The 16,130-nt window shown below is 43.8% G+C and overlaps 1 protein-coding gene and 1 long non-coding RNA gene across 4 annotated transcripts in view; one reads left to right on the top strand and one right to left on the bottom strand.

Moving 5' to 3' along the window:
- The window catches only part of LOC136792818 (uncharacterized), a 78,004-nt gene extending 74,294 nt beyond the window's left edge, over nucleotides 1-3,710 (top strand). Inside the window, exon 4 of the long non-coding RNA XR_010837283.1 lies at nucleotides 2,595-3,710. This is a non-coding gene — a long non-coding RNA (uncharacterized lncRNA). The remainder of the gene's footprint in view (nucleotides 1-2,594) is intronic.
- The window catches only part of EPSTI1 (epithelial stromal interaction 1), a 95,655-nt gene that overhangs the window by 66,874 nt on the left and 12,651 nt on the right, over nucleotides 1-16,130 (bottom strand). For all 3 annotated transcript variants that reach the window (XM_059042216.2, XM_067016829.1, XM_059042217.2), the window contains exons 2-5: nucleotides 12,521-12,579; nucleotides 9,912-9,995; nucleotides 5,162-5,235; nucleotides 810-893 (exon numbers count right to left, since the gene is read on the bottom strand). In XM_059042216.2, the coding sequence (XP_058898199.1) occupies nucleotides 810-893; nucleotides 5,162-5,235; nucleotides 9,912-9,995; nucleotides 12,521-12,579 (301 nt within the window). The remainder of the gene's footprint in view (nucleotides 1-809; nucleotides 894-5,161; nucleotides 5,236-9,911; nucleotides 9,996-12,520; nucleotides 12,580-16,130) is intronic.

Genomic DNA, 16,130 nt, shown 5'->3' with positions numbered 1-16,130 from the left:
ACACTCAATCTTTAAGAGGAAAAAAAGAAAGAGAAGGATGAAGAGAGATACAGACAGCACGAAAAAGAATTGTGTTTTCATGACTTAAACCTGCAGCAGATGTCATACTTGGTCATCAGTATCATGAGTCAACCCCTTGCCCCCAGACAGCCAACACTTAAAACCTACTACAGCTTAGGACTTTGTGGGGAATGGGAGTGGTGGAGGAGGGGGGGTGGCGGGAATGGGCATAGAAGTACAGTACATTCTTCCTTCTCTAGCAGATGAGCATTTTTAAGAGATTTTTTCCCCCAAGCCCCAGAAAGAGTATCAAAACTAAAAACATCAGTTTGAGGTATGAAATAGATATCACTAATACTGAAATGTAAATGCATGCTTTTTCTTTATCGGTGAGAGAGGTATGGTCACCTATTTAACACTCACCCTGGAAAATTCAATATTTGGATATAAATATGATGGTGTACCACTGGTGGCCATTGTTACTAATTGCTGTGCCTTCCGGCCAAATACACAGCTACTCCTTTGATCTTTTACCTGGGAGGTGAGAGAGTGTGATGACAAAGAACTCTAGCTCTGAGATCAGTCAGACTGGATTCAAAGCCTACTTCTATTTACTGGGTACGAGTCCTTGGGCAAGTTATCTAATCCTCTGTCAGTTACATTTGCAAACAGGGGTAATAAGAATATTATACACTTCATAGGTTCTTGTGAGGATTAAACACTTTGTATATGAACAGTGTCTAGGAGAGAACCTGGCACATCAGAAGCCCTCAGTAAATGCTGACTCACCATTCTCTCCAATGTCTTACCTTTTCTCTCTGAACTGCCTTCATTTTTTGGATTTCGGCTTCTTCAGCTTCCCTTTTGATTCTTATATATTCTTCTCTTTTTAGCTAAATTGTATTGAGATTACAGAAGAAAAAAAGTAGTTACTATTTTTCAGTCTGAACCAATGGAACACAAAATTATGATGAAAAGAAGAGCTTCAAGATGGTGGAAGAGTAAGGTATGGAGATCACCTTCCTCCCCACAAATACATTACAAATTCATCTACATGTGGCACAACGCCTACAGAACACCTACTGAACGCTGACAGAAGACCTCAGAACTCCCCAAAGGCAAGAAACTCCCCCACGTACCTGGGTAGGGCAAAAGAGAAAACAGAGACAAAAGCATAGGGATGGGACCTGTACCAGTGGGAGGGAGCTGTGAAGGAGGAAAGGTTTCCCCACACTAGAAGTTCCTTCGCGGGCGGAGACGGCGGGTGGCAGAGGGGGTAGTTTCGGAGCCGCGGAGGAGAGCGCAGCCACAGGGTGCAGAGGGCAAAGCGGAGAGATTCCCGCAGAGGATCGGTGCCGACCAGCACTCACCAGCCCCAGAAGCTTGTCTGCTCACCCGCCGGGGCGGGCGGGGGCTGGGAGCTGAGGCTCGGCCTTCGGTCGGATCCCAGGGAGAGGACGGGTTGGCGGCGCGAACACAGCCTGAAGGGGACTAGTGCACCACGGCTAGCCGGGAGGGAGTCTGGGAGAAGGTCTGGAGCTGCCTAAGGGGCAAGAGACTTTCTTGCCTCTTTGTTTCCTGGTGCGCGAGGAGAGGGGATTAAGAGCGCCGCTTAAAGGAGCTCCAGCGACGGGTGCGAGCCGCAGCTATCAGCGCGGACACCAGAGACGGGCATGGGACACTAAGGCTGCTACTGCAGCCACCAAGAAGCCTGTGTGCAAGCACAGGTCACTCTCCACACCTGCCCTCCCTGGAGCCTGTGCAGCCCACCACTGCCAGGGTCCCGTGACACAGGGACAACTTCCCGGGGAGAACACATGGCGCGCCTCAGGCTGCTGCAATGTCACGCTGGCCTCTGTTGCCACAGGCTCACCCCGCATCCTTATCCCTCCCTCCCCTCGGCCAGAGTGAGCCAGAGCCACTGAAGCAGCTGCTCCTTTAACCCCATCCTGTCTGAGTGAAGAACACACGCCCTCGGGCGACCTACGTGCAGAGGCGGGTCCAAATCCAAAGCTGAACCCCGGGAGCTGTGCAAACAAAGAAGAGAAAGGGAAATCTCTACCAGCAGCCTCAGAAGCAGCGCATTAAATCTCCACAGTCAACGTGATATACCCTGCATCTGTGGAATACCTGACTAAAACAAATCATCTCAAATCGAGGAGGTGGACTTTGGGAGCAACGATATATAATTTTTTTCCCTTCTTGTCTTTTTGTGAGTGTGTATGTGTGTGCTTCTGTGTGTGATTTTGTCTGTACAACTTTAACCATTTGTCCTAGGGTTCAGTCTCTCTTTTTTTTTTTTTTTTTTAATAGTATAGTTTTTAGCACTTTTTATCATTGGTGGTTTTCTGTTTTGGTTAGGTTGCTCTCTTCCTTCTTTCTTTTTATTACTTTAAAAAAATATTTTAAAATTATTATTTTTTATTTTAATAACTTTATTTTATTTTATCTTCTTTCTCTCCCTCCCTCTCCCTCTCTCCCTCCCTCCCTCCCTCCCTCTCTCCCTCCCTCCCTCTCTCTCTCTCTCTCTCTCCCTCCCTCCCTCTCCCTTTCTTTCTTCTTCTCCCTTTTTTTCTGAACCGTGTGGATGACAGGCTCTTGGTGCTCCAGCCAGGCATCAGGGCTGTGCCTGTGAGGTGAGAGAGCCAACTTCAGGACATTGGTCCACAAGAGACCTCCCAGCTCCATGTAATATCAAACAGCAAAAATCTCCCAGAGGTCTCCATCTCAACGCCAAGACCCAGCTTCACTCAATGACCAGCAAGCTACAGTGCTGGGCACCCTATGCCAAACAACTAGCAAGACAGCAACACAACCCCACCCATTAGCAGAGAGGCTGCCTAAAATCATAATAAGGTTACAGACACCCCAAAACACACCACCAGATGTGGTCCTGCCCACCAGAAAGACAAGATCCAGCCTCATCCACCAGAACACCTGCTCTAGTCCCCTCCACCAGGAAGCCTACACAACCCACTGAACCAACCTTAGCCACTGGGGGCAGACACCAAAAACAACAGGAACTACGAACTGCAGCCTGCGAAAAGGAGACCCCAAACACAGTAAGTTAAGCAAAATGAGAAGAGAAACACACAGCAGATGAAGGAGCAAGGTAAAAACCCACCAGACCTAACAAATGAAGAGGAAATAGGCAGTCTACCTGAAAAAGAATTCAGAATAATGATAGTAAAGAGGATCCAAAATCTTGGAAATAGAATGGAGAAAATACAATAAACGTTTAACAAGGACCTAGAAGAACTAAAGAGCAAACAAACAGTGATGAACAACACAGTAAATGAAATTAAAATTCTCTAGAAGGGATCAACAGCAGAATAACTGAGGCAGAAAAACGGATAAGTAACCTGGAAGATAAAATAGTAGAAATAACTACTGCAGAGCAGAATAAAGAAAAAAATGAAAAGAATTGAGGACAGTCTCAGAGACCTCTGGGACAACATTAAACGCACCAACATTCAAATTATAGGGGTCCCAGAAGAAGAGAAAAGGAAAGGGAGTGGGCTTCCCTGGTGGCACAGTGGTTGAGAGTCCACATGCCGATGAAGGAGACACGGGTTCGTGCCCCGGTCCGGGAAGATCCCACGTGCAGCAGAGCGGCTGGGCCCGTGAGCCGTGGCCACTGAGCCTGCACGTCCGGAGCCTGTGCTCTGCAACGGGAGAGGCCGCAACAGTGAGAGGCCTGCGTACCACCAAAAAAAAAAAAAAAAAAAAAAAAATCTACAAACAATAAATGATGGAGAGGGTGTGGAGAAAAGGGAACCCTCTTGCACTGTTGGTGGGAATGTAAATTGATACAGCCACTATGGAGAACAGTATGGAGGTTCCTTAAAAAACTAAAAATAGAACTACCATACAACCCAGCAATCCCACGCCTGGGCATATACCCTGAGAAAACCATAATTCAAAAAGAGTCATGTACCACAATATTCATTGCAGCTCTATTTACAATAGCCAGGACATGGAAGCAACCTAAGTGTCCATCAACAGATGAATGGATAAAGAAGATGTGGCACATATATACAATGGCATATTACTCAGCCAAAAAAGAAACTAAATTGAGTTATTTGTAGTGAGATGGTTGGACCTAGAGTCTGTCATACAGAGTGAAGTAAGTCAGAAAGAGAAAAACAAATACCGTATGCTAACACATATATATGGAATCTAAAAAAAAAAAAAAATGGTCATGAAGAACCTAGGGGCAAGACGGGAATAAACACACAGACCTACTGGAGAATGGACTTGAGGATACAGGGAGTGGGAAGGGTAAGACGGGACACAAAGTGAGAGAGTGGCAGGGACATATATACACTACCAAATGTAAAATAGATAGCTAGTGGGAAGCAGCCGCATAGCACAGGGAGATCAGCTCAGTGCTTTGTGACCTCCTAGAGGGTAGCATAGGGAGCGTGGGAGGGAGGGAGAGGCAAGAGGGAAGAGATATGGGGATATATGTATATGTATAACTGTTTCACTTTGTTATAAAGCAGAAACTAACACACCATTGTAAAGCAGTTATACTCCAATAAAGATGTTAAAACAAAATTATGATGAAAGGCAAATTACAGTATTTTTTGTGCTATAGCACGCCATGATTATAGGTTGGTTCTTCGAGCTACTTAGATCACAGAGGATGGTCAGGCCACATCTGCTGCCCATGAAATTTCTTTGTGTTTCTTCCTTGGTCTCTGTCTTTCTGTCTCCTCTGTCCCCAATCCACCTCCACCAGGTTGGAGAGAAGGGCAGATCATTTTTCCTGATTATAAAACTCAAGAGTTCACTGTTAAAAAAAAAAAAATTGCTGGAATCTTAAAAAATTTTGTAGTACTTTCAGGACTGGAATGGGGTAAACAAATCCATGTTCTTGGAACCTGAATATTCAAAACATAGTAGAGACTTAAACTAGGGGGAAAAAAACCCTTTACCAAAGGTCTCACTGACTGATAAGACAGCTTGGGTGAGAATTTGCAGTATTTATCCCTTCACTTCTCACATCCTGACTTCTTTGATTTTTGAGACTTTCTTTTGCAGTTTGTTTGAAGGTTTTATGCTTTTGGTAAAGTTACTGTGTTATTTCATGGTTACTTTGAAAGTGCTGGTACTCTAATTTCTTGCCAAATTTAAGCTAAAAGAGATGGATTCTGACCTTTTTCTGGCATTTAGATTGTATCAGTTGAAGTTGTTGTCTCTGCCTGACTTCAACCTCTGAGTGGTTTCCACCTAAGGAAAAAAAAAGTCATGAAGGTGAAACATGAATGTTAAGCTGAATTGTCAGCCATCAAAGACTAATGAAATACATGATAAGTCTACACCATGAGTTTCTTTAACATTTTCATGCCCCTGGAAATAAGGACATAACTGAAACCAAGGCCCCCTAAAACCGAGTTCCTCTGCCGATTTTATGATTAACCTCTCTACCCAAAACGTTACTCCCTTTCTTGTCCAACACCCGTTCTCCTCAAGATTAAGGAGTATCAAAGAAACGGGGGAACTGTAACTGAGCAAGACCCTAAGGGTTTTCCCGGGACAGACCCCTCCCCTGTGTCCTGTGCTTTAGCTCCTCCCTGAAGTACCTAGAGAATAGTACCTGGTGCACATTTCCTGAGTTGTTTTACAGATGCTAAAACCAACACCAAATGGAAGATGTAACCACGTGATGACCAAGAGCACAGAGCCCCCAAGCCTTTTGGAGCCTAAGGATTGATAATGTTAACCCCTGTGACACAGCCAGCCCTGTTACCTCACCGTCGACCAATCAGAATTGTGCACAAGCTGATTACTCCCCTCCCTCACCTGGCCTTTAAAAATGCTTTCCTGATCCAAAAAAAAAAAAAAAAAAAAAAAAATGCTTTCCTGAGACCCATCGGGGAGTTCAGGGTTTTTGAGCAAGCTGTGTCCCTAAGTCCTTGGCTGATGATGCCTTACTGCCCTGCACTTCACCACAACCCAGTGTCAGTAGCTTGGCTTTACTGCGCATGGGTGAGCAGGCCCAAATTTGGTTCGGTAACATAACCAGTTTTTTAAATAAGACATTAAACAATAGTAATTGCATAAAAGAGAAAGAGCTGGACAGAAAGATAAGGCCATATTCCCCCAAGAAGAGGACAGTGCTGCTAAGGTTTTTCAATCATGTAGGTATTCAAGTTTTTCTTTAGACTGAAATCACACCTGAAAGTCCATGCTAAATAATAAGAAATAGTGCTCTGGGCTTCCCTGGTGGCGCAGTGGTTGAGAATCCGCCTGCCGATGCAGGAGACACGGGTTCGTGCCCTGGTCCGGGAAGATCCCACGTGCCGCGGAGCAACTAAGCCCGTGAGCTATGGCCGCTGAGCCTGTGCGTCCGGAGCCTGTGCTCCGCAACGGGAGAGGCCACAACAGTGAGAGGCCCGCATACCGCAAAAAAAAAAAAAAAGAAAAAAAAGAAATAGTGCTCTGGAAATTCCAGAACATTCTTTCTGCTAGAGTATGACCATTCCTTAACCTAATAATGATGATGATTAGTGATTCTTCCAATGTTTTTCTTCTTCTGACTCTACTGCCCTGTATTGTAGCAAAAGCTCAGGAAAGCCTCAGAGGTCTTGCCATGAGATGAGTATACAGTCTTTATAACCCATTTTTTAAAAGTACAATGGGAATATTCTAATTAAAATTGATTGTCAATCCATACTATTGATTGTTCTTTTCTTTAGGTATTCATTAGTCTGCTCTCTCTTAAACCTATAATAACTGAGGGCCAGAAATCCTTGCAGTTTGACAATCATCTAAGAATTACTGTTTAGGGATTTCTCAGTGTTTATGCAAGCCTGGCGTGCATATTTTAAAGATTCCTTTGAAATAATTCTCCGGTGATTTGGTCACTAAAAGTGTCCGTTCTCTGAAAGATTCACTTGCACAGAAGATGCAGTAAAACAATTTGCATTCATCATAGCTGGTATAATTGAACAGATAAAGACACCACAGAAACTTCCGAGTCCCAAAAGCTCTATAATACCTGTTTGGCCTTGGCCCTAAGGAAAGAAACAGTGAGGGCTATTGAGGCTTTTATCTAATGTTACAGCCACTTTCAGTATCTCCTAGAACCATTCCAATATTTTACGGGGTAGAGGAATAGAGGAGGAGTTGAGAATTTTAAAATGGAGAAAGTTGGATGTTCCTGGCAGTCCAGTGGTTAAGACTCCATGCTTCCACTGCAGGGGGCGCGGGTTCAATCCCTCTTCAGGGAACTAAGATCCCACATGCCGCGTGGCGTGGCCAAAACATTAAAAAATTAAACTAAAAAATAAAAATGGAGAAAGATGTATAAGCATTTGCAGGTTTTCTTTAAAACTCATCTCAAAGTTTAAAACATTCTAGAATTCTTTTCTACTCGCTACCCTCTTCCCCCTTGACCATTCCTAGGTATACCATATAGCAGAACTCCTGCTCATTTTTGGTCAAGGCCCCAAGACAGTAGGCACCAACAACTCCAAATCCTCAAGGCAAGTGCTTGGCTCCCTAGGCAGGATCTGCAAGGGTGTAACTGAAATCCAGTTTGGGGAACCCTAATTAGCAACTAGCTTCAATCTATAAAAGAGGTTAGCTAGGTCAAAGGAAGGTAGAAATCAGAGAAAAGATGTCTTTGTGAATTTCATCTTCTCTGTGTATGTGTTTGGAGAAGGAGGAATCTTCCCATCAATGTGAGTAAGAGGTTTAATGAAAATCACTTGAAGGGCTCAATCTGTGTCCCCAAGAGACTGAGGGACCTAGTGGACCCATGCTTAGGAAGGTCAGAGCCAAAAGGCACACGGCTGTTCTCATGTGGCTACTCAGACTGGTCATAAAGAAGAGATGGCTGCAGGGCAAATGGCCTGTATTCCCAGAGTTTGTGGGAAGAATGCACAAGTGTTTCCTGCACTCCCAATCTGGTTGTCATGAAAGAGAATGCCAATCTCAAGTCATCTTAAAGGCACTTGCCCTTGGGCTTCCCTGGTGGCGCAGTGGTTGGGAGTCCACCTGCCGATGCAGGGGACACGGGTTCGTGCCCCGGTCCGGGAAGATCCCACATGCCGCGGAGTGGCTGGGCCCTTGAGCCATGGCCTCTGAGCCTGCGCTCCGCAACGGGAGAGGCCACAGCAGTGAGAGGCCAGCGTACGGCAAAAAAAAAAAAAAAAAAAAAAAAAAAAGGGACTTGCCCTGGATTTCCCTGGCAGTCCAGTGGTTAAGACTCTGCACTTCCACTGCAGGGAGCACGGGTTCGATCCCTGGTTGGGGAACTAAGATCCTGCATGCCGCACGGCATGGCCAAAAAAATTAAAAAGGGCCTTGCCCATGTGGGCCACCCAGAGGTACAATGGAGCTCTACAAAGATAGTCCAGCTACCAAGAGCCAGCAGTGAAGCCAAGCACTGCCAGCAGGAAAAAGTATCATATCTACCAAGGAAGTCCAGGTGAGAGATGGCTGGCAGGCAAGGAGGGACTCTGAAGAACTCCAAGAACCCCAGGGGTGAGACACACACCAAAACTTGAAGAAACTGGGATCGGTGCACTCTAGACCCTAACCTCTCCTTCCCCCTTCGACCCACGAGGGGTCAGAATCTGGGAACAGTGGAGTCAATAGTGAAAAATTCAGCCACACCCCATTTCCTTTGCCAGCTTTCTATCCAAAAGAGACCTGGGCTGGAGCAGGGAAGAAGCTTTAATCTCTATCAGTTACAGAGTTTTGACCAGTATTTAGGACTAAATTTACTGAAATGACACTGTTTTTATGCCTAGAATTAGCTGGACAGCTTTATTATTTGAGAAATACCCCAAAAATCTAATTTCATCCAAAGAACATAAGAAAAAGTAGACCCACCTAGCTGGTGTGAGGGGGCCAGTTAGGAAGGACAAAGCTGTCTCCAGGTTGCACCCCTCAAATGCAGCTTATTCAGCAAAAAGGTGACACGAGATTAGCCCCTTTCATGAAATACAGTGGGATGATGATGATAATACTATTACTTGCACTCACTAAATGATTACCAAATTCGGTTATTTTTACCTACATCTTGGAAAAAATACTTCTTGACAACTACTATGAGGGACTTCCCTGGCAGTCCAGTGGTTAAGACTCTGCACTTCCACTGCAGGGGGCGTGGGTTCGATTCCTGGTAGGGAAACGAAGATCCCGCATGCCACACAGTGCAGCCAAAAAATTAAATAAATAGATAAAAACCACTGTGAGAGTTAAGTGGCCTCTGACTCGTAACACATTTGTGTGAACTAAATCTGTGGGAACTGTGTGTCCAGCCCTTTAAGCTCTCAGCTGCTTCTGGAAGAGAAAAGAGAAGATGTGAATGATTCCCATTAGAGGGCTTCCCTGTTGAATGATTCAAAGACCAGGCAAAGGCAGCACAGACAATTCATCACACTGCCACGTGCTCCAGAGGCCCAAAAGTCTCTATTTGCGAATGAAAGCACAGGCGATGTTCTCTTTATACCCACCCTGTGTCCCCAGCCCACTCGCATCTTAGTGTTGGAATTGACTCTCCAGTCATTCTTTCTCCCATAACCAGTTCACTGCCATGATTAACATGCTTGTGATAGCACTAATCAGGATGGGAGCAAAAGCTATGATAGGGCATATGCAGCGCCCCAGGTAAGATTTCTTCAGAGCTTATCAACTAAGAGGCTCTAAATTATTTGGCAATTAAGCCATCCTTTTATTCCCACATAACTGTGGCATCATCCGTTTGCTACTTGCAGAAAATCAGAAACAACAGTATACCTGCATACTTTTGACTTTAAGTGCATTCCATTTCAAGCAGCACAATGGTCCAATGACCTATAACGTACATTGAAAGACAGATGTGGGCAAGGTGCTAACAGGATCCTTGGGTGGCCCTGTCCTTCCGCATTCAAGCAACTGGCTTGCTGGCTTACCTAGCTGCATGGGTGCCAGGTTAATGGGCTTCGTCCTTTGTTGCTCCTTCCACCTCTCCAGGTCCTCCAGCTCTTTTGCAGCCACTAAGCCAGGTGAGAAATACCAAATCATCATTAGAGCGTGAAAAGGGAACTGCTCCCTTGCAAGCACAACAAACCACCATCAGATGGACAATTAAACTACATGCAAGCATGAGTGGACGAGATGTCCAGGAAAGGAAGACACCACCCACCCAGTCCTAACCCCTTGGGGTCAACCTAAGGCACTTTCTCTCCAAGAGTCTGCACAGAAGGTTCAAATTTGAAAACAGGGGCTTCCCTGGTGGCGCAGTGGTTGGGAGTCCACCTGCCGATGCAGGGGACGCGGGTTCGTGCCCCGGTCCGGGAAGATCCCACATGCCGTGGAGCGGCTGGGCCCGTGAGCCATGGCCGCAGAGCCTGTGCGTCCGGAGCCTGTACTCCGCAACGGGAGAAGCCACAGCGGTGGAGAGGCCCACGTACCACAAAATAATAATAATAATAATAAAATTTTTAAAAATAAAAATAAAAAATTGAAAACAATATGAACTCCTACTAAATAAAGAAGTTTAGTTTTTCCTCCCACTCTGGCATTTTTCAAACCCTGTATCATTTAATGTTAAAAGTTTCCTATAGAGAGTGTGTGCAAAACATTCATGTGTCAATAAGAACTTTTCACACACAGTAAACATAAATCCCCATAAAATTCTAATGCCCGTATTCACTTTATTTTAAATATTCCCCAAGCTTAATGTAACCATGAGGAACGAGGCCTCTCAGATTCCTGGCACTTGGAACCACTAGGCTGAGCCTACTCCTTGCAGAGCGGTGCTCATTCCCCAAATATACACTGACGGGCAGCAGGGGGCGCCAGAGATACTAGTTCTGTTCTTCCAATGTATGCCCGAATCTCATTAGAAGTGATTATTTCAAACGTGCATTTATAATATTTTTTAATTATTAGAGGGAAAAAAATTTTCTGAAACATCTCAAAAATCCAGACTGCACTGAGGCTTAAATTCCTGTTAACTATTTAAATCAAAAACTTGTAAAATGCCAGAATCTTTGGGATTCCGTTGGTCACCTGCAGGCAGTGCCCACAGTCACTGTGTTAGCATAGCTGTGATTGTCATATTCTGCACAGACTCAGATGTACCACCCAGGGGCCTACCTGTCCAATGCAGACCTTTATAGAGCTGCTTTCCTGCTGTGCCCTTATGTCCATTGGTCATTACAAAATTAAATTTCCTATTAAGATCAAGATAGGAGAGCACAGAATCTCAGTGCTAGCCCCACAGTTGACTTGAACAAGCCTCAGAACTTCTTTGTGAATTAAATGAACTTTAGTTCTCCTTCCAACTCTAAGGTATAATACTGTAACTTTAAAGGGCAGCATTTATTTTACTGCACAACTTCAGTTAAGCATGTTATATGCCCACTAGGTACAAGGAGCACAAAAACAAGTAAGATGTAGCCCCTGCCCTCAAAGAGCTTATAATCTAAAGAAGGAAAGTGAAGTCATGAATAAAAAGAGCTGAGGGTAGACTCTGATAGTTACAAAATTATGGGAACACAGAGACTGAAAAAAAAAAATTCCATTAAGAAGGAATGGGACAGGGACTTCCCTGGTGGCACAGTGGTTGAGAATCTGCCTGCCAGTGCAGGGGACATGGGTTCAAGCCCTAGTCCGGGAAGATCCCATATGCCGCGGAGCAACTAAGCCCGTGCGCCACAACTACTGAGCCTGCACTCTAGAGACCACGAGCCACAACTACTGAAGCCCGCGCCTAGAGCCCGTGCTCGGCAATAAGAGAAGCCACCCAATGAGAAGCCCAGGAACCGCAACGAAGAGTAGCCCCTGCTCACTGCAAGTAGAGAAAGCCCACACACAGCAACAAAGACCCAACGCAGCCAAAATTAAAATAAATAAAAATTTATAAAAAAGAAGGAATGGGACAGGTCTAGAAAGAGACGGATTATTTTATAATCTATTTCATATATGACTTGTCTCTTTCAAAATTGTTCCAAGTCCTGTAAGGACATCTGCAGTGAGCCCAATTTTACAGGAACTTGATAGGTGTGAAATTGTTTAAGCCCAACAGAAACCTCAGATTTATAACCGTGCAATGAGTTCTGCTATTAACACAGAGAAACAAATTTAGAAGCACTAAAATAGAATAATTTTAAAACGTATAATTAAAACTGCCAAAGTTGGGCTTCCCTGGTGGCACAGTGGTTAAGAATCTGCCTGCCAATGCAGCGGACACGGGTTCGAGCCCTGGTCTGGGAAGATCCCACATGCTGGGGAACAACTAAACCTGTGTGCCACAACTACTGAGCCTGCACTCTAAAGGCCGCGTGCCTAGAGCCCGTGCTCCGTGACAAGAGAAGCCACCGTAGTGAGAAGCCCGCGGGTCGCAACAAAGCGTAGCCCCCGCTTGCCGCAACTAGAGAAAGCCGCGCGCAGCAACAAAGACCCAATGCAGTCAAAAATAATTTTTTTAAATTATGAATAAAGTAACAAAAACTGTAGTTTAAAAACAAAAATAAAGAAAATGAGAAGTATTTTGAATGGTAAATAATATACATACTCCGTTGCATCTCATTTCTTCGTTTTTCACTTGGTACTATCAAGGTATATGCACCTGTGCTAGAATGAAGAGAAAAAAATCGATTATCATGAGAAATTATTAATGCATATAAAGCACCATACATTCTTTCTGATAATATACTGTATTTATGATCATCACCATCAAATAGATACTAGGAAAGATAATATTCCTCTTAAGACCCAAGTGTGTTCTCCAGGAGCTTACAATCTATCTGGTAAAGTAAAACAAGTGCACACGGCCACATATGGAAATATAAAGCAGTTGATGAAGAACGACAAGTGACTTCTTCAGGGTCAGCTCTTGGTAAACTGTCTTTGTAGGGATCCACTGTGCCTCCAGGTGGCACTCATGGGCACATCCCTCTGAGATGACTGGCATTCTTTTCCAGGTCACCCACTACAGCAGTACAGGAAACACTCACATTTTTGGCTCCCACAAACTGTGCGTAGGGGCTATTTGCAATGCAGCCACCTCCTCCTGATGACCCATCTGAGTGGCCAGATGGCCACAGTCTTGTGTTTTGGGGCTTTGACTTCTAGTCAGGGGTCTGCTGGGCCCCTCATTCTCCTGGGGACACAGGTCGAGCATAATCAGGAGTTCGGAGAAGTAACGAGTCACTTCAATTCTCTGGGGGGTGGGGGGTGGGGTCCAGGGAAGACTTCATTTAAGCAAAAATATTCACCACTAAGGTGCAAGAAGTTGTTACAATATTGTAAGCTTTTGAGGGCAGAAACTGTGCTTGAGGGATCCATATATGCCCAGCCCCTGGCACAAAGTAGCTGCTTGTCGAATGTGGGCTGAATTGAAATGAAATGACGCCAGAGACCCAGTCCGTGAGTCTGTGCTGGGGGGTGGCTCTTTGTGATGATACATGTAGTCCCACAGAAGTATGAATACTTCATAGAGCAAAAATATAGCACAGCAAGACTGCAGCGTACATGTAGGTACAGTGTGAAGGGAAATGTTACGGATTAACACAATCAGCTTATAAATGTAGGTCTTTTTTTAAAAATCCCAGATACTCTCAGAAGTCTTTGTCCAACACGGAATATACAATTTCAAAGGACAAACTAGCAAAGATCGAACAGTAGAGGCCAAAACCGCTAACGAACAGAAGCCATTTCTTCCTTATCTCATTTTCCTAGCAGTAAGCCTTCAGCCCGCTTCAAACTGGGCTTTAATTTTCGAGTTGTATATGGGAGGTGTGCAACCACCTTTGCATGCAAACAGGGCTGCTGGATGCCCAATTACCTAACGTATATCAGCAGACGTTGCCTGTGTAGCCTAGCATGCATACAGTGGGATGAGTACAAAATTAGGAGGCTGCCACTGGAAATTAATCCCCTGTCCATTGCATATTCTTTGTTCACCCTCAGAAAGATTTTTCACTCCTCAATTGTCCACACTTTATAGAAGTTTAGGAGCTGCAGTTCTGTGGGTAGTACCTGCAAACTTGAGTACAATGCAATAGTGAGCCATTCTTCAGAGCCTTAAAGATGAAACAAGATACTGGATTTAAATGCCACCCATGAAATGACTAAAGAATCATCATTGTCCGTTAACATTGTGGTATGGAGCTTCTCACCATACCAGGGATTTGACTACACTGCAAATCAGCAGTTCTTAAACTTTAGCATGCATCAGAATCACTTGGAGGGCTTGTAAAATGTTGAGTTTCTGATTCAGTAGGTATGGGACGGGGGGCATCTATAACTTGCATTTTTAGCAGTTCCCAGATGATACTCTCGATCTGGGGACCACACTTTGAGAACCAGTGCTGTAGATCAATCAAGCTGTCTTCAAACATTTGGACTAAAAGGGAATTGAAGGATTAATAAATCATTGATAAAGACACAGACATTAAATCATATGCCAAAGACCATGAGGTTAATTAAGCAATAGTGCTGAGACTCAGACCAAGCACTTTTGACTTAGACCAGGTGGGTGTCTGGAGCTAAGTATTCAGCTCAATGTAGAAAACATAAAATATGACTGTCCTTAACTTCAGCCTCTTGATAGACTTCCAAACAAAGTAAATCTACTTAGCCAAGCACCCATTATGGACTTGTTATGTTAGGGGCTTATGAGGCATGAGGAGAGATACACAAAAAACAGACACCAACCCCTTTAACAGAGCTTACACTTTAATTAGGAACAATTCATGAAACCACCAGAGCAGACCACAAGGATATTCAAACAAGCCTCAAAGTGGGATGATGGAAGTAGTCAGAGATGCAAGGTGGAGGGGAGTCAGTGAGACCCCAGAGGAGTAGAAAATTTCAGAGAAGAATAGCAAGTTGAGGCTTAAAGGATAGGATCTCAAGTGGTAAAAAGGGTTTCTGTGCTAGCACTTTGCTAAGAGAAGCTTCATAGAGCATTTTCCAAGTTCCATGAATCTCTCTTATGAAAATATCAGGAAAGTTCTGAAAAGAAAAAACAGTTTGTAAAAGATTTTATTCTGCAATATCTAATCTGATTAAGTTTAAGTGTGACAATATCACACTAGAATCTTTCGTCTTACAAATAGGACTGTGGTCAATCTATGGCCAACATGTGTAGCTGACAAGTACCCAGACAATACAGGGCCGTGAAAAAAGGGGGAGAATTATCTAGCCTTGAAATCAGAGGCTTTTAATCGAAAACATTTAAACATAACCCCAGGCTCAAGGACAGTGGTCCCAGTAATAAATGTTTTATGTTAGAGAATTCCTTAGCAACCTTCTTAGCAATATTTTATTGGCTGAAAATGTCAAATCTGAAATATAATATTCAGAAGAAAGCATTGCCAAATAATGGAGCCTCTATTCCTCTTCCTTCCTATAGGAAGAGGAGCTTAAGTCTAAGGATCGGCTTTTTATTTTTTAATATCCCGTGGCAGAGCATAATGCCTGGGTAGATACAAATATTCATCCCTTCTTTCTTAGCTTTTCCTTGACATGAATAACAAGTATAACTTATTCATGTTTTCAGCCAAGTAATTTCCACCCACAGCAAGGGCCTCTGCTGTTTTAACCTCCATGTCATCCCTTTCAACAACCTGACTCTCAAAGCTACTGATGGAGACAAGCCCAACCTACCTGTATTTAGTATTCTGGTCATTTCCTGGTTAAGCAACATTCAAGCCACTGAAATAAATGTATATCTTTGAAAATGAGTTTCCTTAATTACCTCATTGAAATTTAACGAAATATCTCCATTTGTAAGATTATTTTCACTTTCCAACAGCACACATCCTTGAGATATACTAAGGGAGAACGTATAAAGAACAGCGTAAGACAGAGGGAGAAGTGTTTTTCCATACCATATATTTCTTAAATATATATATTTAAGAAATCTCTTCCTTGTGAGGTCTCTCCTGAGCTACACAACTGCCTCTCTGTGCACATTCTTGTGCATTTTTATAAGGTCTCATCAATAAGCAGTCTATGAAAAAAATGGTGTGTTGGAGTCATGAAAAATATCTTGGCTGCCTAAAAGTATTACATAAATATATCCTGGTGTGTACAAACTGCAGCAGATGTCATTTAAATTTCTAATTAGGAACAAAACGGTTTGAGTAAAAAAGAAATGTACTCAAGAGCAAAAATTC

This window comes from Kogia breviceps, chromosome 16, assembly GCF_026419965.1.
Source record: "Kogia breviceps isolate mKogBre1 chromosome 16, mKogBre1 haplotype 1, whole genome shotgun sequence".
In the NCBI taxonomy this organism is placed as follows: domain Eukaryota; kingdom Metazoa; phylum Chordata; class Mammalia; order Artiodactyla; family Physeteridae; genus Kogia; species Kogia breviceps.
Note: the sequence above shows the minus strand (reverse complement) of the source record. Positions and strands in the feature narration are given on the sequence as shown.